Below are 26,026 nucleotides of genomic sequence, written 5' to 3'. Positions count from 1 at the left end.
CTGTTTAAACAGCGCTATTTTAATTATTTGTTACATAATCAGATAATAGTGCCATGCAACTAGTTTACCAAAAAAACCTTACCGTGGAGATTCAATTCCACTGTCTCCAGTAGTGCTATGGTTTTCATTTGGATTTGTTTCCAATGGGTTACTGCTTGCATTAAATAACTTCAGTGTGTGTTCATAACATGTCCTCAGTTCCCCTGACGCCTGCCCCGAGTTCTTTGCATGTTTCTCATCACTTCCTACAACAGACATCTGAACAGTTTCTGCCATAGAGTTACAGTCACTGGAATTGCAGTAGTTAAATATGCTGCTTTCAGCAAGCTCTGGAGACTGAATACATTCAGCAGTATCGACGTTCATCTCTGGATGGTTGAGAACATACTGTGACAATGGCTGGCTGGAACTGCCCTTCATATGCAATGCAGGACTTGTATAACTTTGAGAACTGTCTGAAGAAAACACAGAAGGAGTATAGTCATCTTGGTGATGGCTGGCAGAAGCAGCAAACTGATGTATTGAGGACCTCTGGGGGTCCCAGTGGCTTGGAGAGGTTTCTGATGTAGTATGGCTTTCATCATGTATATCATTCCAATTGAGAATATCCATAGTTATGTTTTGCATGCGTATTTCAAGGTTCTGACACATGCCAAGGTGTTCATCCGTATCACCTTCAAAGTAGAAAGAACTTGAAGCATCATCATCATCTACCTTCTTATAGAACACCTGCTCATCTTCAGCAAGTCCTTCGTTCGGAGAACTGGTAAAAGCTGTGAATTTTGGAAAATCTTGACCTTTTATTCCACTTGCTGAATAACTGACATGTTGCTCGGACTCGGTTTCCTCTAACGTACCAATGTGGGATCTACCAAAGGCTTGTGAAGAGTTTACACTTCTACAAATATTTGTTTGTGCATGGTGTAATGAACCATTAATTGAGGTCATTGTGTTACAATATGACTCAACAGAATAAGGTTTACCTCCTTCATGTTCCCAAGTCACTTCTGATTTTACCAACATATTTGCTTGATTGTCGCTAAAAAGGGGATTCCTCTCTTCACCAGATAAACCTATTACAGAGTTGTGTTCTTTAATCTGTTTAAATTTATCATCTATCCTTAGAGTACTGCATTGTGGGTAACTGGGAGGGTACTCTCTCAAACCATCCTTATCATTAATAGGCACTATCTGATCATGAAACAAATCCTCACTATTATATTCCTGCACAGCACTTTCAGCTTGTACATGTCTAGCTTCAACTGCAGCATTTGATCCTGAACAGTCAAGTGACTTTGACCTCAGCTTGTTTTTTCTGTTCTTTTCACCATTGGATTTCTTCATTTCTTTTATAGGTTTACGCCCATTGAGTTCATTGTTATCCCTGTAGGAAATACCCTCAAAGGGGTTACGAATTTGCTTTTTGTAGATAATATGTTGATCAACATCTGCAATAGCAGGGGTTAGATGGTCGGGAACTAGTATATCGCCCATTGTACTGGTCTGGTGCAATGGTTTATTTCCCACACCTGTCTCTACTTCAGTTGATAACCTTGCAGCACAAATTCCCTTCTTATTTTTTTCTTTACTGGACTGTACTTTTTTGTGGTACTTTGAAATCCGGCTGTTTTTCTTCTTACTGCTGCCCCTAAAGTTATGTCCATTTTTGTTTTTTATTATATCTGTTGAGGTCCCTTTACTAAAGTACTTCTTCTGTTCCTCGGCTTTCTGCATCAACATTGTGTGTTTCATTAAGTTGTCCACGGTAAGAACCGGGTTGATTCGTTTAATGATTTCATGCTCAATGTCACGTGGGATATTGTCCAAATTGTCTTCATCCCTCACTGGCCATTCCTCAGGTGGAAATTGTGCAGAGAAGCTCACAAGCTCTTTTTTAGTTTTCTCCTTCCGAGCAACATTTCGCCAAAAGAGACTGATGCCAAATTTCTTATTACACTTTTCTTTTTCTTTTAATGCAAGTTGTGTCTTTGTTTTAACACAAGTATGATGATCCCGGGAAGTGGATGTTGCCTGATTTTGAACAGACGGTTTGGATTCCTTGCCGCTCTTGTGTTCTTTACCATTGCTCTCGTTAATGGATTGTTGGCCTAGTATATTATGGCTGGAGCTTTCAGAGAAGCATCTGCAGGACCGGCAGTGTGATACCGAGGGAACAGTCACTTTGGTTAGATCTGCACAACTCTCCATGCTGACAAGATATGTGATGGCTGCTGGAGAGGTGGAAATATCCTCAATTGCCCCACACTTGTTGTGCAGAAATGGCTTTCTAGTGATAAAGTAGGTCTGTGGCGTGACAATGAAGTAGCCTTCTCCAGTATGGTAGATTTTTCTTTCTTTGATGAGTGTGCCAAGGGTAGAATACAGAATTTCCTGGGATGGTGTTGCTATTCCTATCAAACAAGCAAAAATATGTTTTTAAACAGTAAATATTATAGTATTGAATTGTAAAACTAGGTTCTGCGCTTACAATTACAATTTTAAAAATGTAATCTCCTTGGCATATTTATATAGTGATGGCGAAGGAAGGTTATTTTGTGGCAAAGACTAAAATTGATGTCCCTGAATTGGAACCATAAAAAGTAGCTTAGTGCTGACTGAGTGTTTAGGGCATGGACATTACTGGGCAAAATACCAAGTATATATGGGTTCACAAGATACTACAAGCATCTGCGTTTATGCTGCTGTCCTATTTATGTTTGCTTTCACAGATTCTACTATGCATTACTTTGGAGGGGCATATCTTACAAGCATATACTAAAGGATTGAGAGCACACACTAAAAAGACATTTTACCTTCTATATCTGTGACTTGCTAATGGCTTATATATGTAAGTTTCCATACCTTGACAGGAAAGAACAAAACATTGTTTTACCATTTACAGTTATTCATGGTGTAATACAAGGGCTGCAAAAGATATTTTTTTCTATGCAGGGAAAACACTGCCTACTTTTGAAAGTAGAACTGTAAACACTGGACAGCTTTGTTTTAACAGAGTGATTAGAGTTGAGCCCCCTCTTAAATCAGTCTGCACAATTTTAAATGTGTCCCCCTGCAGTACACCTGCATTTACTTCCTTTGCCCCTATTGTTTTGGACCTTCACTCCTGGAGATGCCGAAGGAGAGATCCAAATGGAAGTGCAGGGGACGTGGCATTATTATTAGTGTCAGCGCGGCTCCTCCTGGGAGTCTGGAAAGATTCCACAAAATTCTGGAGTCTCCCAGATGTTTTGGGGAAGCAGGAATGTATGATTTATTCCCATCTCTAAAATGTAGCCGTGTACAAGGTATCATCATCCATATCAGGCTGCGGGAGGCCAGCTGCTGTGCCCTGCACTGCCATTACTGGACAGGAAGTCTGTGGGGTGTAGGAAAATCTATCCCCCTACAGCCACAACGTTATCTCAGATATCGTCAATTCTGATAAGCTCCTGTATACTGCCCATAGATATGTAAGAGGGTTAGAAATGGATCTTTTTTAGAAGCCATCTGGTATTTTAGATTTAGAGGTCCTTTAAGGGCTCCATACAAAAACTTAAAGTAGTACGTGGTGGAGATCAAGGTCTTATAATGAAAACAGAAGTTTAATTACTGGTATGTACATTTCACTGGATGCAAGAATCCTTCAATTGTCAAATGCCTCTATTATGTGCCCCTACTGCTGAGCTTGTTTATAAAGGGCCAGGTGGTTGCCAATGACCCTGTAAGCTCCTATTCATCCACATGGGGCATCAATAACTCCATCTACTATTTGAAAGAGGGCAGCAGTGGTAGTATAGAGAGTATAGAGAAGAGCAGGACAGGACCACTAGAGGCTACACGGGACCAGCAGAACTGGCAAACGGAGGATTTAGTGGTAACCTAGTGAACACCAAATAGTGGATTTTAAAGTTCTCTTTATGTTTCTTCCGTTTAGCAATACAAATGTCAAATAGCCTTGGATCTATAATAATCCTAGTCACAAAGAAGTACTTCTACACTCAATATTTATGTTTTTGGTTTACTATTTTAAAATGTATTTAAACAAGATGTAGTAGCATTAAATGTATTCTCAATATGGATATTTGAATGTTATATTAAAATTACATATGATTCAATTTATTGTTTAAAAATGTTGCAATGCAACATAATTATAGTTCTTTTGTTATGATGGCATAAATCTTGTGTTTAATATTTTCTCTACTGTATCACCAATGCTACAGAAAAGTGATCAACCAGCAACTGAAAATGGTACATTATCCAACATAGTAACAAACAGAAATTCCAATAAATGTAATCACAAAACAATTACAAATACATATTAGCAGCAGTGACAATGATATTGGATAATTCTTCTCTTCAAAACCTGTGTTTAAAGCTTGTCTGCTATGTAGAGCACTGAATAAGTGATCATTCTACTTTACCCAAGCTGCAAAATCCTGTGTTAAAAAAAAAATAATAATACACACTTCATATACGTTTCTAAAGCACCTTCTTTACATTAAAAAAACAAAACAAAAGGGAAAAAGAGCTGTAACAATACATTTGGTACTTGATACTTATACCACTGTCATATCTCATCAGCACTGCTTCAATATGAACCACTTGTTCAAATCTTCCTGACATAGGTCATTGAATAATACCACTTTCATACTGCCGCCCCGGCAATATCCCGGGTTTTTCAAGCCGGGTTTTTGCCGGGGCTCGGAGCGTCCCAGCTCAGAAACACCATTCATACTGCACCTCGGACCCGGAAATTTCCCGGGATGACCCCATTCATACTGCACAAGTCTGTGCCCTGGCAATTTGTGGGAGTCATCACCAGAGCAGTTTTCATTGGCTGAAAAATGGTGATGTCATTGAAAGGTGACTGGTTTTTTGACGCATAAAGATGATGCAAGATAATTGCTGTTAATACACACTTTTTCAGTGAAATAAAAGCAATTTTCTCCAACAAACTCCGATTCTGCTTCAGCTTGATCTGCACCCCACCATCCACCATTTCTCCTAAACTCCATTTCGAATCTTCCACGGGCTCCCACCGATGACATTATCCTCCAGAGACAGGCAGACAGCCAATCAGCTTGTTTTCTGTGCAACCCGGGTTGAAAAACCCGGGTTGCACCATTCATAGTGCAGGCAACCCGGGTCCGACCCGGGAATTACCCCTCGATAAATCCCGGGTTGAAGACCCGGGTTTTTAGACCCGGGATTTTTGACTTGTACCATTCATACTGCACCAAGACCCGGGTCGTTTGAGCTCGCCCCGGCAAAAACCCGGGATTTTGGTGCAGTAAGAATGGGGTATAAATGACCACATCAGCCAGTCAGTGTGAGATTTGAAAACAGTTTTGACAATCACATTAAAACGTTGTTGTTTTTTTTTGGACAACGCTTTCACTTTAAGTTGAAACACTATGTCATGCTACTGACAGAGGGACTCCCAGCCCCCACCCACACCATCCCTAGGAGCCCTGCTGCAACACTGCCCGTCGGCCCAGCCTTAGTTTGGGGTGAGATAAATAGGCAGGATCCTGGCACTAATCTGTTCCCGGTGGCAGCTACAGATCAGTCACACCAGAAAACATTTTGATCATGTAGAGCAGAGGTGCTCAAACCAAGTCCTCAAGAGCTACAAGCAGGTCATGTTTTCAGGATTACTGTCTGGAGAAACAGGTGGGATAATTACGGACCCAGAAAAAATAGATCAACTTGCCTGTGCATGAGTAAAGAAATTCTGAGAACATGAACTCTGGGTAGCTCTTGAGGACTGAGTTGGAGAACATCTGATGTAGTGTATGTAATACACTACATGTGGCCTAGGTATAAATTATAGATCAGTATTGTTCCACAAATTACGTTGTTGATTTAGTATATCCATTTTCAATTAATTTGCATGGGATAAAAAACTGGATCAGCAAAGTGTGGGAGGTGTAAAAAAAAAAATGTACATTTTCTTGTAGCAAATGGCTACTACCTTTCTGGAGATGCTTGAAGAGATAATGGTCTTACAACACACTGCACAGATACAAACATCCTACATGATGAGAATGGCTATGGAGATAGAGAACATCCTAAATACATGTAAGCAAATAGTCTGCACCTGGGTAGTGTTTTATCAGCTGCTCCATCAGGGACTCCTGTGTGACTAGAATCTGTGCTGTGTTCATATCGGATATAGCACAACACAGTACTTCTGCAAGGGGTATAAACTGAGACTGAGACACCTGGTTCATCTGCACCGGAGACACATCACCTGCAAGGAGAGACAACCAGATAATAAGGTCACATGAGTCATTACAATATCAATGTATAGACCACCAACACATATCACTGGAAATGAAACTGAATATGCAAACAAGCGACTTCTGTAATATAAATATAATATATGCCAAGCCTGTATTTCTGGATATCCACAGGGTCATATGCTGCCCTCAAGTCCATTCTGTGGGATGAACACTAATTCACAAAGAACTGGCAATATCACTGAGGCATTTCATGCAGAGTTTTGTTTTCTTACCACCTGTCATTAGTTCCCAGTGGATTGACAGGTTGTGAAAACTGGTTCACAAGTCAGCTGGCTCTATTATGTGTAGGCGATAGGTGCTCTTATAAACCTGAATGAATCTAGGTTACTTTGGCGATGAGATATAGCCTACGAACATGTAGGTTATCAGGCCTGTAAATGCAAAAGTCCTACACCACTAGAAATAATATTTTAATTTGTTGGCTATCAGCGTTCCTTATCCTTACCATGGTATTATATTATATGTGATAACAGCTCTAAAGATTGTAGTTACTACAGAGGATGTGGTGAGAGGACAAACTCATCAAGAGGTATTATACTAGCATCTGATTACTTATGCTTGTTGTTTCAAGAAAAAACAACAAAATATGTTTTTTATTTCTTTTTAAAACAGTTTATTATTATGGTTGTAACATTATATAATAGACACAAAGGAGATCAGCCTGGTCACGCTATACAGAAACCACAAAAATAATAACACGCCATGCAAAGGTCTCAATTTACCAATACAAAAAACCTCTTACCTCCCAACAGTCTCAATTTAGGCTTTAATAAATTACTAGATATCTCTCCACATATTGTAGGGCCTTGCCCCCATATATGAAATAATGTGCACTTTTGATAGCAAAGCCTCCAGAGAAGCTCTGACATACAGTCTGGCTGGGTCATAATGCAATATTCAATACCATTAACATGCATTCTCCTTAGCAACCTTAGATCTAATGGAACTCTTCCACCTCTGGTCCACCGAGTCCATTTCCAACTTAAGTTCATGGGATTCTTTAAGCAATTGGTCTTTATTATTGTGATTATTATATAAAGTAGAAAGAAGACCCTAAAGCGGTATAGTAGAGGGAGCAGACTGGCGCCACACTACGTTCGGGTAGCCAAAGTTATTACTTGGCTACCCGCACCTAGAGTAAAAGTTTCATATTGATAAAAATTAGTTCTCTGGAGACTAAATCTGAGTAGCAAATCCTCATGATGGAAACATCTGTTGGGGCCAGTATCGTTTAAAGACCTGAAGGTTTGCGTTAACCCAAGCCGGGAAGCCAGCAAGATGCAACCCGAGAGTAAGTCAGGAAGGAGGGTGAGGGAGCTAAGGCGTAATATGCCTATTACTGTTATACTAAACTACAACAGAGAAATAAATCACTGGGTGACCTTTAATTACAATGGGTATGTCCCACTTTTGAACCCACATTCAACAAATTATGATTATTCATATTGTATTAAATGCATTGCAATTGTGTTTAACCATTGCATGTTTTGCCATGATACTTTAAGGCTGTGAAACTTAGAAGTCTACAAGTTTTAAAGTGTGGCTGATCTTAATGATACCCATAGAGTTTGAGCCTGTGATTAAGATGTTTTTATTATTTATTTCAGTTAGGGGACAGTGATCATTACACTACGGGCTGGGTCCGCTCCAGTGACAGTGCATGTACTATTGGATGGCTGAGTGCAGTGATGTCGTACAGACCTTATTACTACATACATTACTGAGCAGGGCAGGTTATTTACTAAAGTCAATGAGTTCAGTAAGGAGGCAACGCTCACAAATAGGGCAGTGCACAATGAATAACTTCTGAATAATTTTCTAAATGGAACTGATCAACATTAAAAGACAGGAGAGATGATAAATACATGCTCTACAACATTTTTAGTAGTATTCCACTTTAAGAATACCTTTACCAAATTGTAATGGTAATGTGCACAGGCAAATTATATTTTAACCCCTTGGTAAGGATTCCATACCCCAACAACATTTATACTAATTTATCTACATAGGTGGCCCACTGCATTTTGCTACAACGTCTGTGACTTCTACTTGGTGGGCAAGATAACACAAGTATGAGCCGTGTGGAGCAGATGCTCCACAGCACCACCAAGAGGTTTGCATGGTATAGTGACTATTTGGTTTGATTTTAAATAACAGTTGGTGCACAAATTAATACTAATACATGATGACTACACAAAGACTTCACAAAGCAATAAATAAAAAAAAGGGGTGGGGGTTAATAAATGACTGAAAGGCACTATGTTTCTGCCAAACAAAAACAAACGGCAACAAAATTAAGTTCACTTCTCAATATGAGGGTGCATTAGGAGGACTGCAGCCCGTAATGTACAGCTGCTGACAGGGCTAAATCATAGGGAGATTGTTGAATTACTGCTGACCTTTGTATTGCAGCCTGCCATTGTGAACTTCAACAAAGCCTGTTTATACAGAACCTTCCAAGAGCCTTTTATCCTGGGTAGTTGCTAGGCTACCACATTCAGGTGTATAAATCAGGGAAAAGTCTTTGTAGAGGGTAACGAAAGACTTCAGATACCTTCCCTCCTCGGTCAACTTATGTCAGCTGTGAAATATAATACCCACAGTCTTCAGACAGGAATGTCATGAAAATGCCACTTAAAATAGGTGAAAGAGAAACAAACCTGATAGCAATAGTGAATTTAAACACATTTGCCAATAAATTCACAATAACAATGTTCTGGCTGGGGAGGTGGCTACAGGGGAAAGGTAGCAGCTGGGACAGACAGACAGCTCTGCTGGTACTTCCTTTACTTACGGAGGCCAAAAGGGGAAAACAAAAACCCACACAAAATTATTCTCAGGCACTCAAGTCAAGTTCAAAGGCAAAAAAAAAAAACACACAAAAGAATTTATGTAGGTACCAGAAAATAAATGGAACATTTTCATGTATTGAGAGATCCAAGACTTTGTGGTATAATTACTAAACTGCGGGTTTGAAAAAGTAGAGATGTTGCCTATAGCAACCAATCATATTCTAGTTGTCATTCGTTTAGTACATTCTACAAAATGACAGCTAGAATCTGATTCGTTGCTATGGGCAACATCTCTACTTTTTCAAACCCACAGTTTAGTAAATATACCCTTGGTGTCTAGATGAACATTGTTTCTGTCATGACAGCACAACACAACTTAACCTGACACAACCCCGTCACTATTCAACAAATTATATAAGTAGACAAAAGGAATCTGTAACATATTTGGTTCGTTAAACCAGCATTAACAGAGCTATTAAGAAGGTATAGCTTTACAGAATAGTAATACATAGGGATCTCCTATTTCTTCTATTTTTGAAACAGAAAGCCAAACAACCGTGTGACCTGACATTTGCTTAGTCCATAAAAGCTGCACCATACTCCCTTGTTGAGCCAAATGCAGTAAAACAGATGTAGAGACCCATCCACATTACTTCTGTTAATCTGGCTGCATTAGGCATTGGAATTCTAAGAAAATAAACATTTACAGACTTCCAGCAAGAAGAAACTGTACCATCCAGGGAAAACTGAGTAATACAGCAATAGGAAGTATAATGCTGCAAGTCATTAATGAATATAACACGAGGATCAACATTCCTCTCAGCACAAAATATGCTAGACAAGTAGGGATGTGCACCGGCCACTTTTGGTGTCTCGTGTTTTGGATTCGGATTTGCTTGAGGTTTTGGGTTCGGATTTGTTTTGCAAAACACCTGACGAAAGGTTTTGGCTCGGATTTAAGGTTTTGGATTCGGATTTATTTTGAAAAAAACATAAAATGTGCTAAAAACCAGTTTTGTGTTTTGTTTTTTTCACTCCTACGCCATTATTAACCTCAATAACATTCAATAACAATCATTTCCACTAATTTCCAGTCTATTCTGAACACCTCACAATATTGTTTTAGGCCAAAAGGTTGCACCGAGGTAGCTTGAGCACATAATGCCAAAAAAAGAGGTACAAGATGGAATTGTTCTGGGCCCTCCCTCCCACCCCTCGAGAGATTCGACGCGAGACTTGGACGACAGAGCCTCGTTTTAATTTTTTGGCCCGCCGGAAATATCCGAACAGTGCTCGGATCCCGTTCGGATCCGCACTGTTCGGGTGGGCTCGGATTAGCGGAATCCGAGCCCGCTCATCTCTATAGACAAGTAACCCGTGCATGATACTCATGCATTCTAGTCAAATCAAGCTACTTAAGGTGTTAAAAAGGTTCTTGTCATCTTCATCGCCACACACGCCGCTAGGCTTTTATATATAAGATAATGCTAAGAATTTAGTAGGTCAGTGTAGTATATAACTCCGCCCAGCAGGTGGCACTGCAGCTTGAGCACTCTGTCACCCGGTAGTTTTTTTACACACACACACACACACACGCCGCTAGGCTTTTATATATTAGATATAAATAGAACAGTTTTACTGCATTTGGGATCCCAAAAGTAAAGTATCTTTTAATTTGCCTTTGTATCACACACAGATCTGCACGGACATAGTACTAGTGTATTGTCATATGAATGACTGAGCATCCCACCAATACATGGCCCATGTTTGAAGTCATAATGCCTTGTGTACTTAGTCCTGTGCACTGAGGTCACGCAGAGATCATCATTTATCAAAATGAATGCCAAGTTAAAGGATGCTCTAAACACTTTTTTGGGGGGAAGATAATAATGGCAAATTTAATGTAAACAATGTTGACGTAAAGTATTTGAGGTTAGAATTCCTAAAAGGGATTTCAGGATTGCCGCATCATAGGTAATTTGTTAAACCTTTGGACGTGATTAATTTTAAGATCACTTTTCTTATTTTGACTGTAACAGCTTTAAATCTAGTAAGAGACTGTATGGTGTTTGAGATATACCATTACAATGACGATCACTGCTCATTAATTTAGATATTCCTGATTAATAAACAGAAGATAACTCAATGTCCACCTATATACATTATGTGCATAAAAAAATCATAAGTACTTTGCTTTACAGTAAATCACTGAGGTAGCTCAGATATATGGATATCCTATATAGGTAGGTTATAAATATCATTATCTACTACTATGCCATTAAATAAGAATCTGAAAAACAAGTATTCTCAGCATTCTGGCTCTTAGCAGCTAATACGGATAGGACATCTATTTGGCAACCATCACTAATTACATGCCATCTGAGATCACCACTACTGGAGACTATTATATCTGATACCCACTTACAGAATGAACCACTACAGAAGTGTTATACATTTTTAATATGCCCCCACCCATCCCATTGCTTGTTAGGGATAAGATGAAATGGCATGTCTGTACCGGCTCTGCTTGTACTGTACTGGTATATGGCCAACTGTACATTACAGCATGATAGCAATGTGATGTTATAAATACTACATAGCGGCACTATTTCACTGCTTATTCAACATATAGCATTTTTATAATTAAGTTTAAAAGTAAAAACGTAGTTCTTATAATATAAGATTAATTAGATTACAGTATTCATAAAATACACACCACATTTATACAACATGCCCAATATTAAAAATGGCACGATTCAGTCGACACGTGTTCCTGTTCCGCAGGACACAGCCTTATACTCACTCCACTAGTAAACCCTTAGGCGGTGGTACTCATCATGTTTGTAGACAACCGTACATTTGACACCACCTTGCTCTATTTCAAACATACTGAAGTTACGTAAAGTCATAGGAAACGTGTACCTATTTCCATGAACCATCAGAACGTCAAATTCAAGTTGCTGGAGATGCATTTTGACTCCTGGTTATAGGCTTCCATGTTACATTGGACTAATCGATCTGGGAGCCCAAAATTATAATTTTATTTCAAACTGTTAAAGTTTTCAGGGTTTCCCAAACCCAGTCCTCAGGGCTCCCTAACAGTGCAGGTTTTCCATATCTTCTTGCTGGAGCACAGGTGTATTCATTACTGACTGGCACATTGTAACAGATCCACAGGTGGTCCTAATTATGTCACATGTGATCCGGAAAACCTGCACTGTTGGGGAGCCCTGAGGACTGGGTTTGGGAAACCCTGGAACCGTTAAACCATTTCCTGTTTCCATGCACTAGATACATTTTATATTGGAGGTATAACTAGATGTTTACTGCAGGGGCACAAGTTCAGGGAGGTTGGAGAGGGATCGCAATCATGTTGGATGAGGGGCAAAGCTGAAAAACATTTTAAAAATTGCAACAGGGTGTAATTTGACCAACCATGTGACAGTATAATGCTCTACTCAGATTTTAGATTATACAGCATAGCAATTGTCAGATGCTTTAGTGATATAGCGTGATGACAGAGGGACATGACGAGCAAAGGAATGTGTCCTACAAATTACCAGGGGAAGGGTGTATTTACAAGACATAAAACAGATGTGATCACCAAGTGTCTCCTCCTACAAATCACTGCGAGGAGCACTGTTGAACAATTATATAAGATGTGGAATGACAGGGGCAACGGTGGAAAAGACAGGAGTGATATTTCAATTCAATAGCTGTCAAAACTAATTCAGCCATTTCTTCACATGCACTGCCATATTCCTGTGAGCATCTATCCCACATCATTTGTTATTCACTTAAATAAAAACAAACTGTTAATAAACATGTATACAGCATGAAAATCATTTTAAAAAAAGCAGAGCATTTCCATTATCAGCAAATACAGCGTAGTACAGTTTACCCCGAGATACAGGGCAGCTCCTAACCAGCAAAGGTTAAGATGTAAAATGAATACAGAAATGCAGTGTGTGGATTGGTGGATTCATAGACAGAGGCGGGGCAGGGATGTCATTTACCGACATGTCTGCATTCTCAGCTCTCTAACCTGTATGAGATACCACCAAGACAGTCTCCTGAAATGTGGGAGGAGCTGTCTTAGTATGACGTGGGAGGTATTACTAATACAGAGCTTCACACTGACCAATGACATTTTACATACAAGGTACATTTTAATTTTGGGATTTAGTCATCCTTTACAATGAAACCCATTACTTATTGTCTGGTAAATTGAGAGGCATCACATAATAGCAGAGCAGAGTCACTTGTACATACTTTCCAACTTTTCCTTGTTAGCTTCAGGGAGATACCGGGGGAGGTGGGCATGCGGGGGCGGGGCTTGACGAATCACATCATTCTGGCTCCTAAACGATTGTCACAATTTTGGCCAAGTACTGCAGGAGAGGAGGGGGGGGGGGGGGGGCTAAGATGACGCAATATTTGTGCCACTAAGCCGCCCCCCGCCACCTTTCTATCGCAGGGGGTTGCCCTGCTCTCACGGGAGGTCTCCCGGACATTCCGGGATATTGGGCAACTATGCGTTAAAGAAAAGCAGCTAATGAATGTCTAGAGACTGAGGTGTCTTTTACATTTCTGTCTCCATTACTGAAGTTATGTTGTCTTACCTGTCAGTCTTTGATTAAATCTTGGTCTCCATGAACATGGCCACCTTCCATAGGCATCAATACATGGAAAAGGGTCACAATTTCTGAACTGTGTCATCATGCCACAGATGGCGAAGCCAACCACGTCTTGTACTGGCTCAGCATCAGGGAGAATGCCAGACTCTTCAGGGAGTGAGGGAGATCACCCCTATTTCAGGGAGTCTCCCTGACATTCAGGGAGAGTTGGTAAGTATGCACTAGTATAGAAGTTGAGGTTAATGTTTGTGATTCATCTACTTCAATTTTTTTTTTAATTTTTTTTTTTTAACCAGTGTTAGTCCCTAAAACACACTGAACCTCTTAAGAAAAAGTGCAGTAACATTTAACAATGCTGGTGCAGTGCAAAGCTGAACTTTTCACCAATTAACAATAGGTAATGTATGTGTGATAGCGACATATCTAGGCTACAAGCTGTTTATTGTACCGTTCACTTAGAAATGTGTTTTATTGACCTGGAGGCTGCCAATTTGTTTCTGTTTATAAAACAAACCGCTAGCAGTAATCACATGTAATATTGTGGTTAGCAGGTTTTTCGTGTGTCTGGTGATGTGAGAGGGCCTATTTTGAAGTAGTGAATGTATATGCCTGGAACGGTGGGTTTAATTGCGAAACAAAACTGCAGTCTGTGAAATGCTCCTCTAACCACACACAAACCAGTTGTATTCGTAGTATCTGCCGTTTCCCAATTCAGGCTAAGTAGCATGTGGGACCTATTCATCTGGAGATCTTCCTCGCCTTCAAAAGAAAATAAGCACCAATGGCACTATTCATTCACATTCTCCTTGATACCTCATACCAGTAATCATAACAAGGTTACATGTATGTCCCTGGACCTAGATGCTACATGATTCACAATTTTACAAAATGAGAAAACAGCTGTAGCCCAAATTATGCCTTTTCCTTCCTGACCAGCATCTGGTGCCTTTTTTTCTCCAAGAAACCTCATTTTCTTTTGCTTTTAGAAGAGGAAAAAAAAACAACCTTTCAGAATGGATTCTGATGCATTGACACAATGACTGCTTTATTGTGATTCAAGTACAGAATTTAGACTTAGGAGCATTTGGACTCACTGGGACCAGACAAATAACCATGAATTTATTGCCATTTACCAATCAGAGGCCATTCTTAGGATTAGTGGGATATTGGTAACTCCCCATGCCTCGGGCTTCTGCAATATCCACTTTTATCCTGGTTTTTTTTTTTCAAATTGCAACATGAAAACTATACATCAAGGAGGTTACACGTTGGCAGAGATGTCAAATGTGTTTCACTTACTGCAATCTTTTACTCCAGCGCATGTGTGCTATATTTAGGATACTATTGACCTATAAACCACAAGTGTAACGGTAATCCATCATGAAGATACTGCTTTGCCACATATATTTAAAGGACGATACTGCCTTGCAGTTAATGGGTATTAAGTTACAACATTATATCCTTTCTAGTTTAACTCTATCATACAATTCAAAAAGGAAAGTTCATTTAAAATTTTTTTAAAAATTAACCCCCCCTCAATTGCTAAATTTATTACAAAACATTGCAAATAATCTTATTGGCTGTCTACAGGTGAAAATAGGTATATATTAAAAGTAGTTTTTAGCACATGTTTATGAAGGCAATTGAGTTTTAAATGTTCTCTTTTTAAAAACAAAAAAACAAAACAGGAAGTTTTGTTCAACCCAAAACACATGTGAAAACACCTAAGTGGGTGTCCATCGCACCTCATTGTACCCTCCTATTGAAATGAATACAAGGTTTCAACTCTGTTGACATTAAAATCAGGAGCCCTGACATCAAAGAGGCATTTAAAATAAAGCACGTCTCATTTGCTACAATGATTGTAATTTGCAAACTCCTGTTAAATTCATAAATTTAATACCGGCGGGAGAGAAATGATAACTGTAAATGGTGTGCTTGAAACGAAAGGCTGCAGGAAAACAAATCAAATCAATCATTTGGGGAAGAAAACAAGAAACGAGCCGTGCTTGTTGGCTGCTACATTCGGAGGATTTTTCCTTCCTATTACAGCCCTGGCCGAAAACCGGGGGAAAATGGGAGCCACAATCGAGAGAGTCCTACCGGTCACACACCATTTAAAAGTGATGAAATTATGATGAATGTATTTGCAGGTTCAGTAGCACTGCAGCATGTGGCTGTTTTTCCCAGGCCTCCAGCAAGGAGGGACACATTAATAAAATATTATCATCAACATTTATTTATATAGCGCCAAAAAATATTTTCTGTAGGTGGTCGTGCTGTTTTAAGGTCCTCATGTGTACGTGTGTATGGGCGATCCCAAATATTCAGGGAAGTGGTAATGTGAGCGATCTGAGAACAGAACTTGCTGCACCAAACCATTAATAACAGGCACCCTCCTTATTTTGGAAGTGACTATGTTCCATTTGCAAGGTGAAAGGGAGCAAAAGCAGCATGGAGGGCGCAGTGTGAAATAGGGGAGACAGGTGAAGGGGAGCAAAAGCAGCATGGAAGACACAGTGTGATACAGGGGAGACAGGTGAAGGGGAGCAAAAGCAGCATGGAGGGCGCAGTGTGAAATAGGGGAGACAGGTGAAGGGCAGCAAAAGCAGCATGGAAGACACAGTGTGATACAGGGGAGACAGGTGAAGGGGAGCAAAAGCAGCATGGAGGGCGCAGTGTGAAATAGGGGAGACAGGTGAAGGGGAGCAAAAGCAGCATGGAAGGCGCAGTGTGAAATAGGGGAGACAGGTGAAGGGGAGCAAAAGCAGCATGGAGGGCGCAGTGTGAAATAGGGGAGACAGGTGAAGGGGAGCAAAAGCAGCATGGAGGACACAGTGTGATACAGGGGAGACAGGTGAAGGGGAGCAAAAGCAGCATGGAAGGCGCAGTGTGAAATAGGGGAGACAGGTGAAGGGGAGCAAAAGCAGCATGTAGGGCGCAGTGTGAAATAGGGGAGACAGGTGAAGGGGAGCAAAAGCAGCATGGAGGGCGCAGTGTGAAATAGGGGAGACAGGTGAAGGGGAGCAAAAGCAGCATGTAGGGCGCAGTGTGAAATAGGGGAGACAGGTGAAGGGGAGCAAAAGCAGCATGGAGGACACAGTGTGATACAGGGGAGACAGGTGAAGGGGAGCAAAAGCAGCAAGTAGGGCGCAGTGTGAAATAGGGGAGACAGGTGAAGGGGAGCAAAAGCAGCATGGAGGGCGCAGTGTGAAATAGGGGAGACAGGTGAAGGGGAGCAAAAGCAGCATGGAAGGCGCAGTGTGAAATAGGGGAGACAGGTGAAGGGGAGCAAAAGCAGCATGGAGGGCGCAGTGTGAAATAGGGGAGACAGGTGAAGGGGAGCAAAAGCAGCATGGAGGGTGCAGTGTGAAATAGGGGAGACAGGTGAAGGGGAGCAAAAGCAGCATGGAGGGCGCAGTGTGAAATAGGGGAGACAGATGAAGGGGAGCAAAAGCAGCATGTAGGGCGCAGTGTGAAATAGGGGAGACAGGTGAAGGGGAGCAAAAGCAGCATGTAGGGCGCAGTGTGAAATAGGGGAGACAGGTGAAGGGGAGCAAAAGCAGCATGGAAGGCGCAGTGTGAAATAGGGGAGACAGGTGAAGGGGAGCAAAAGCAGCATGGAGGGCGCAGTGTGAAATAGGGGAGACAGATGAAGGGGAGCAAAAGCAGCATGGAGGGCACAGTGTGAAATAGGGGAGACAGGTGAAGGGGAGCAAAAGCAGCATGGAGGGCACAGTGTGAAATAGGGGAGACAGGTGAAGGGGAGCAAAAGCAGCATGGAGGGCACAGTGTGAGATAGGGGAGACAGGTGAAGGGGAGCAAAAGCAGCATGGAGGGCACAGTGTGATACAGGGGAGACAGGTGAAGGGGAGCAAAAGCAGCATGGAGGGCACAGTGTCGAGCGTCGGGGAAAAACTTTGAACTTTTTTATTTTTGGTTTTTCTTAAAAAAACAACTTACAGAATTGCATACAAGACCTTTTCTTTTTCTTGTGGCTATTTTAGGGATCAATTAAGCTCAATCTTTAAAACCAGCCAAGTTGATGTAGCAAACGGCTGAAGACAAATGTGTGAACCCCATGGAGAAACACTGTATTGCAGAAATTGATTTGATTTTGACTGTTGTATTCTTTAATTAAAGCTCTTTGTAGTGTTGTTTATACTGTGCTACTCTCCTCAGTGAACCTTGCAGGAGTGTAATGTGCTAATGATGTCTACTGTTCTGAGCAAACAAGAAGCTCTTCTCCCTGCCATAAAGTACACTGCACTTGCACAGTGCTTTCATCAGGGGAACAATTACAGGACATGACAGGGACACGTGAGGCTCCCACACACCTACACAGCTTTATTAACTGGACCCATGGTTCTTAGTGTTTTGGTGCTTAAGACAAAAAAAACAATTTGAAGCATATCATAATAGCATTTCATGGCAAACTTATTGATATGACTGAATATCTTGAGGATGTGGATTTACGCAATGAATGATAGTTAAAACCTGAAAAATGTCGGACGAGTGTATTTTATTATTATTTTTTATTATTTATAAGGCGCCACAAGGCATCCGCAGCGCCGTACAGGGACAAACAAATTACAATACAATGGGAGACAACACAGTACAGTAAACAGTAAGCACAGTAACTCAATAAGCTCAATGCACAGCTAGAGAGGGCGGGAAAGGGGGAGGGAGGATCCGCAACCGAATGGGCCCAAGAAGGAGGGCGCGGAAGACAGGGAGACCCCCAGGGGGGAGGAGGGAGCGAGAGTGGACGTGGAGTGGAGGACCCTCGAGGAGGAGGGCTAAGTAGCTGGAGAGCAGAGTTAGAAGTGGTGGAAACAGGAGGAGAGATGGCCCTGCTCAGAGGAGCGTACAATCTAAGGGAAGGGGTGGACAGACAGAGAGACGCAGGGGAGAGAGGGAGAGTAGGGGAACGGAGGCAGAAGATAAGGTAGGAAGTTAAGTGGGAGACAGAAAGGCTTTAAGAAAAAGGTGAGTTTTTAGGGCCCGTTTGAAACTGGACAGATTACGGGAAGTTCTGATGGAGGGAGCTTGTTCCAGTGGAGGGGGGCAGCGTGGGCGAAGTCTTGGATACGCGCATGGGAGGAGGTTATAAGGGGGGAAGAGAGGTGACGGTCAGAGGCAGAACGGGGAGGGCGGGATGGAGCATGAATAGAGAGGAGGGTGGAGATGTAGGGCGCAGTGGAGTTGGCGAGGGCCTTGTAGGTGAGTGTGAGGAGCTTAAAGAGGATTCTGAAGGGGAATGGGAGCCAGTGAAGGGCTAGGTAGAGGGGGGAGACAGAAGAGGAGCGGCGAGAAAGGAAAATAAGCCTAGCGGAAGAGTTAAAAACAGATTGAAGGGAAGCGAGATGAGAGTGGGGGAGGCCAGTGAGGAGGAGGTTGCAGTAGTCCAGGCGGGAGATGATCAGAGAGTGGATAAGGCATTAGGTGGCATCTTGGGAGAGGAAGGGCCGGATGCGAGCGATGTTACGCAGCTGGAAGCGGCAGGATTTAGCAAGAGAGAGGATGTGGGGGCCAAAGGAGAGAGAGGAGTCGAGGATAACACCAAGGCAGCGAAGTTGGGGGACAGGGGAGATAGGGGTGTTGTCGACAGTGATGGAGAGGTCAGAAGGGGATGAGGTATGAGAGGGATTAAAAACTATGAGCTCAGTTTTGGCAAGGTTAAGTTTGAGGAATCGAGAGGACATCCAGGAGGAGATGGCAGAGAGGCAGGCGGACACCCTAGAGAGGAGGGAGGGAGAGAAATCAGGAGAGGAGAGGTATAGTTGAGTGTATGCACAGAATCCCATTCCGATAACCCATACACAATGCACAGAGCCCCATTCCGACAACCCATACACAATGCACAGAGCCCCATTCCGACAAACCCATACACAATGCACAGAGCCCCATTCCGACAACCCATACACAATGCACAGAGCCCCATTCCGACAACCCATACACAATGCACAGAGCCCCATTCCGACAACCCATACACAATGCCCAGAGCCCCATTCCGACAACCCATACACAATGCCCAGAGCCCCATTCCGACAACCCATACACAATGCCCAGAGCCCCATTCCGACAACCCATACACAATGCCCAGAATCCCATTCCGATAACCCATACACAATGCCCAGAATCCCATCCCATTCCGATAACCCATACACAATGCCCAGAATCCCATCCCATTCCGATAACCCATACACAATGCCCAGAATCCCATCCCATTCCGATAACCCATACACAATGCCCAGAATCCCATTCCGATAACCCATACACAATGCACAGAATCCCATTCCGATAACCCATACACAATGCACAGAATCCCATTCCGATAACCCATACACAATGCACAGAATCCCATTCCGATAACCCATACACAATGCACAGAATCCCATTCCGATAACCCATACACAATGCACAGAATCCCATTCCGATAACCCATACACAATGCACAGAATCCCATTCCGATAACCCATACACAATGCACAGAATCCCATTCCGATAACCCATACACAATGCACAGAATCCCATTCCGATAACCCATACACAATGCACAGAATCCCATTCCGATAACCCATACACAATGCACAGAATCCCATTCCGATAACCCATACACAATGCACAGAAATCCATTCTGATAACCCATACACAATGCAGAGAATCCCATTCCGATAACCCATACACAATATACAGAATCCCATTCCGATAACCCATACACAATGCACAGAATCCCATTCCGATAACCCATACACAATGCACAGAATCCCATTCCGATAACCCATACACAATGCACAGAATCCCATTCCGATAACCCATACACAATGCACAGAATCCCATTCCGATAACCCATACACAATGCACAGAATCCCATTCCGATAACCCATACACAATGCACAGAATCCCATTCCGATAACCCATACACAATGCACAGAGCCCCATTCCGACAACCCATACACAATGCACAGAGCCCCATTCCGACAACCCATACACAATGCCCAGAGCCCCATTCCGACAACCCATACACAATGCCCAGAATCCCATTCCGATAACCCATACACAATGCACAGAGCCCCAACAGATGTTCCTCTCCTATGATCCTCCTCTTTTTGTTTACTTATATGATCCCCCAACAGTTGCTGGAATCAGTGGGAGTAGTGTGCATGCATCATGCGCCCTGTGCAGCATCAGGATCACAGTAGTAGTAACACGGCCTCTCAATGCTGCGGTTAGGAGTTGGATTCCCACCAAGTTCGGAGTTTGTATGTTCTCCAAGTGCTTGTATGGGTTTCCTACGAGTGACCTGTTTTTTTTGCCACAGTCCAAAAACATACCAGGTTAACTGGCATATGACAAAATGATCCCTAGTGTGTGTGTGGTAGAGATTTAGCATGTTAGCTCCTATGGGGCAGGGATTGATGTCAATGTATAGCGCTGTGTAATATTGGTGCTATATAAATAATAATCCTATATTTGGTGACTAAGATACTCATCTGGAACAGCACATGCCTTTTCCTCAGTCACCACAGAAGAACTTGTAGACAGCAAAAAGAACTGTGACCTTTAGTACTTTTTTTTAGTACTCAATGTGATTTTTTTATAAATACTTAATCCTTAGTGCTATAAACAGATTTATTTACACACTTTTCTCCCCCACTATAACATAAGAGAGAACATTTCGTAACAGCATTTTGCAAATATCCATAAAAAACAAATATGGGAGAACTTTTTAGCTGAAATCCATACCCTGAAAGGCATAAGAAACATTATGCATGGGGTAAACCCAGTATTTAATGACACTGCCTCGGATGCCTAGACTCAGTAATAGTGGTGTCTACATAAAAATAAAATAAAGGCTCAGGAAGAGTAAAAACAGGGACACCAACCACGTTTACTCACTTCAAAGGGCAGTGGCATTACTACATAATCCTGTGAAATCATTGTACAAAATAGCACTAAAAGAAAAAAGTAACATCACACAAGCTTCAGGTTTACGACATGTGGCAATTCCTACTTTTAGTGCAGTTTGTTTAAACTTCTCATCCAGAGCCATTCAGAAAGTTTATTTTGAGGGTTTTAAAACAACCTAAACAAAACAGGAGCCACATTGCAAGTGGAAAGCCTCCAACATATAGTAATCTCATGTGAAACACATGCTGGCTGCTAATGTATCCTAGGAATTTCAGCAGCTCCTGGGCTATCCCTGAGCCACACTCAGACCAAAGATGCCAAATGAGAATGGAAACAGCATAGGCCAGGCCTCCTGTGGCTTTACCACCCCAGAGAGCTTTATATGTTCCTGCTAACCAAGGACACAACACAAACCTCACCAAATGGCCCGAAGGGACTGTGGTCGGGGCACTGTGTGTGGGGGTGAGCGAGGGCAAGTTTCAAAAGAAGGAGACATAATTCAGGACATATTTGAAAATAAACACAAAAGTCAATGTTGCACATTTACAGTCAAATGTAGTATTATATCTACACATACATACATACATACATACATACATACACAGAGGGCCAGCATAGATCAGATATGTAGATAGAACTTGTAGAACTGAGGACTGCACCTATGCGTGCCCAGCAGTATGTAGGACTATATAACGGACCCTCTGTTTAACTGAGCTATACAAATACAAATAGAAAACAGGATTTCTCACTTTGTAAAAGGGTTGTTACTGATCTGAGCTGTACACACAAACCAGAAAAACATGGCTGCAGGCAACTACACATGTTATTGGTTACTATAAATGGAAGGCTAACAGTCTGCAATGACTAATCTGAACTAGGAAATACACATATACTAAATTGTTCAAATTACAACATTATTTCTGAGCTGAACTCCAGAGTCGTGTCTACGCTATTTAAAAGGTCATTGTCCAAGTGTGCCCCTGTTAGATCAGACTGTTAGCCTTGAACGTGTAACAGCCAGATGTTTAAGATTTGGCCCCAAATGTTTATAGGCAATCAGACAGCTATGGAGGCACCTAGCTTGTGTATTAGCATTTAGATGCTCCTCATCTAGAGACTGGAAGGCAGCACATGCAGGACAGGGTTAGGTCTGCGCACACAATTACGCAGTCATTTTATCGTGTTTAGGACAGGGTTACACAGACAAGTTAGTCTTAAAGTCATTTTATACAGTTACACGGAGGCTAAAGTTCACATAGATATATTTTACCCCAAGAGACCGCTCAGACATGTGCTTCTGGAAGCTCTTATCACATCAAATTCTATTTGGAAAGAGATGCAAGAATACTGCAGTCACTGGAATAATGGATTCCAGTAGCTGCATTTACACAGGAGAGAGCGCGGCGTCCATTCAGATCAAAACGAAGAAACATAGTACATGCATGAGTTTGCTGGATGACTGCAGTACAGCTCAATCCCCACTCAGAGGCATAACATTGCCCCCCAATCATCATCACCATTTATATAGCGCCACTGATTACACAGCGCTGTACAGAGAACTCATTCACATCAGTCCCTGCCCCATTGGAGTTTACAGTCTAAATTCCCTAACATACACATACAGACAGACAGACAGAAACAGGGTCAATTTTTGATAGCAGCCAATTAACCTACCAGTATATTTTTGTAGTGTGGGAGGAAACCCACGCAAACACGGGGAGAACATACAAACTCCACACATATAAGGCCATGGTTGGGAATTGAACTCATGACCCCAACGCTATGAGGCAGAGGTGCTAACCACTAAGCCACCTATGTCCATCTGTACCAGACGGTGGTTATTAGTGTTCAAGCAAGTTTTTATCACAATGCCTGAGTGTAGAAGCATGACGTACAAGTTTATCTGCATTTTTTTTGATGCACTGTGGCATAGCAGCAGCACAAGAGGTCATATAGAAGACAAAAAAAGAGATGGGGAAATAGAAACCAAACAACCATATAGTAAAGAATAAACCAAACATGGAATTTGGGCCATAGTGGGGTCTATAGGGAAGACCATAAACAGGAAACAGTAGACTGGATACATCACAAGGATATACTGCTAAATGTAATATATTTCTGAAAAATAGGTCTCCTAAACTAGTTTCAGGCTTGAGAGAAAATGCTATGTTCCAAAGTTGTTTAAAAGATAAATCAATAAATATTATTATTATTATTACTACTACTACTACATAGTACACATTCTTAACTTTTTTTTTTTAAATCAAATATCCACTAGGTGGTACAATTCTATTTCTGCCTATTGGTGACAGTAAAATAGGCCCTTTGTATTCGTTATTATGTTGCAAATGTCTGGTGTGTTACATACTGTGTTTAGATTTCAGGAATCTTTCCTGCAGCGATCCCAGACCTTGCAGACCCTGACTTTATCAACAGATTGACACCATTTGTGCACAATTGGAACAGCTGGACAAAGCAATGTATCATGGCTTTTGTTATTATAGCTGAAGAATTTCAGTTCTTGTGTTACACAGTTATTTAAAACCATCATCTAAAAGAAACATGAAATATTATATTCAGCAATAACATACAGGGCAAACTTCTGCTGATGTGATGTTCTCCGTCTAGTGCAATTTTGTTAATGAAATAGGATTGTATGAATTTTCCTAAAAGGGCAGCTACAGGGTTTTCGAAATGGAACATTACCTATTTTCGGACATGAAGCTATAAACACGTATAAACATAGGTTAGTTGTAACACTATAGTCAGTATCAGAATTTTCCCTTGTGGTTTCTCTCTTGGATTCTGGCCAATATAATGACCGAATTTAAAGAAACAACAACAGAAAATAAACATGGAAAGAGGGCATAGGGAGGCAACTGTACTGACAGTTAAAGGGCACAAGACTGAGCATACGGTAACATGCACACAGATCCTACCATCACCTGGCACAAGAGACCACCCCCCACTTCTGAAATAAAGTCACCCTCCATCAGATTACTATATTCAGGACTGTCTGTGGTCCCTACAAGCAGAAATAAAACAAACAAAAAAAACAAAAAGTGTACCAAAATGTTTAAAACAAGTAAGCGGTAATATCATCATCATTTATTTATATAGCGCCAGCAAATTCCGTAGCGCTTTACAATTGGGAACAAGCAGTAACAAAACAATACTGGGTAATACATAAAGACAAAGAGGTAAGAGAACCCTGCTCGTAAGCTTACAATAATATCCATGATTTTTCACCAGGACGCACATTTTCCAGCTCTGTGTGTGTTATTCCTGAATTCTCTCCCACAACAATACGTTATTGTAAATATGTGCATGATACTGCTGCATTGAACTTGCGATTGCCAACAGGGTCAAAAAGGAGCCAACACTCCCACAACTCTTGCCAAATCCCACAATGTTTACCAAACTGTCTTGCATGGCATTATCCTCCGAATTACAACATCCTTCATTCCCTCAATATCCCACCTCTTATATTGCCTCTCAGTACTCTACAATTCAACACTCATAGATATATGTCCTTAAGCTCAACATTCACCACGTTACTCAATCCTTCTGCTTCTAGAAGCTGGTAATACATTGCCAAATCCAGGTTTCCTCCACAACTTTGTTCTGCTTATGAACAGTACACAGAGCTACACACAAGCATCTAGGAAACATCTCCAGAATGTGCATATATCTTACACAAGTATTGACTACAGCAATTCCCTTCTTACTGATTTTCCCATAAACAAACTACAATGTATTTTGAACACAGCAGCTAGACTTATCTTTTCCCTCTCCAAATCTTGTACTGCTGCTCCACTCAACCCATATGGATATTGGTTGCCTGCTCTTTACAGGACTAGATTAAAAATCAAAACAAAACAAAAAAAACACACACACATTTCTCTTAAAGCAGCAATCCAAAATATATGTGGCAGGCAGTAAGAAGAAGCATTTGTCCTTGGTTTGTTTCTACGAATGTTCTGAAGTTCTGCATGTTTTGCACAGTGTCATTTAACTATCATGGCAACCACAGGAACATTGCACATGGTGTAATGAGCAGAGAGGCTTTGGAATGCCCCTCTGAGCTCACTGCTTTTACACTATGTAATCCTTCTCATTCTTCTCCTGAAAAGTATAGAAACAGCAGGAATGGAAGCTATGGAATGTAATTAAAGAGTTCGAGCTGAGAGTCTGTGAGTGTGACTTTGAGCCATACTTGTTTCCCCACCAGAGAAATTTTGAAAAGGAGATAAATGATTTGTAGGAGAATAGCGAAGAAAAACTGAGAAATGAATAAGTGAAAATGTACTTTGTCATGTTTCATGTTAAAATAACAAAAATGTGAGCCCAATTTATTTTTATTAATTATTGCTATAAA

General features: G+C 41.4%; 1 protein-coding gene across 1 annotated transcript in view; it reads right to left on the bottom strand.

Moving 5' to 3' along the window:
- The window catches only part of STOX1 (storkhead box 1), a 45,545-nt gene that overhangs the window by 4,010 nt on the left and 15,509 nt on the right, over positions 1–26,026 (bottom strand). The window contains exons 2-3 of the mRNA XM_075216476.1: positions 6,101–6,253; positions 83–2,411 (exon numbers count right to left, since the gene is read on the bottom strand). Of these exons, the coding sequence (XP_075072577.1) occupies positions 83–2,411; positions 6,101–6,253 (2,482 nt within the window). The remainder of the gene's footprint in view (positions 1–82; positions 2,412–6,100; positions 6,254–26,026) is intronic.

This window comes from Mixophyes fleayi, chromosome 6, assembly GCF_038048845.1.
Source record: "Mixophyes fleayi isolate aMixFle1 chromosome 6, aMixFle1.hap1, whole genome shotgun sequence".
NCBI lineage: Eukaryota > Metazoa > Chordata > Amphibia > Anura > Limnodynastidae > Mixophyes > Mixophyes fleayi.
This window is presented reverse-complemented; position numbering and strand designations above follow the sequence as displayed.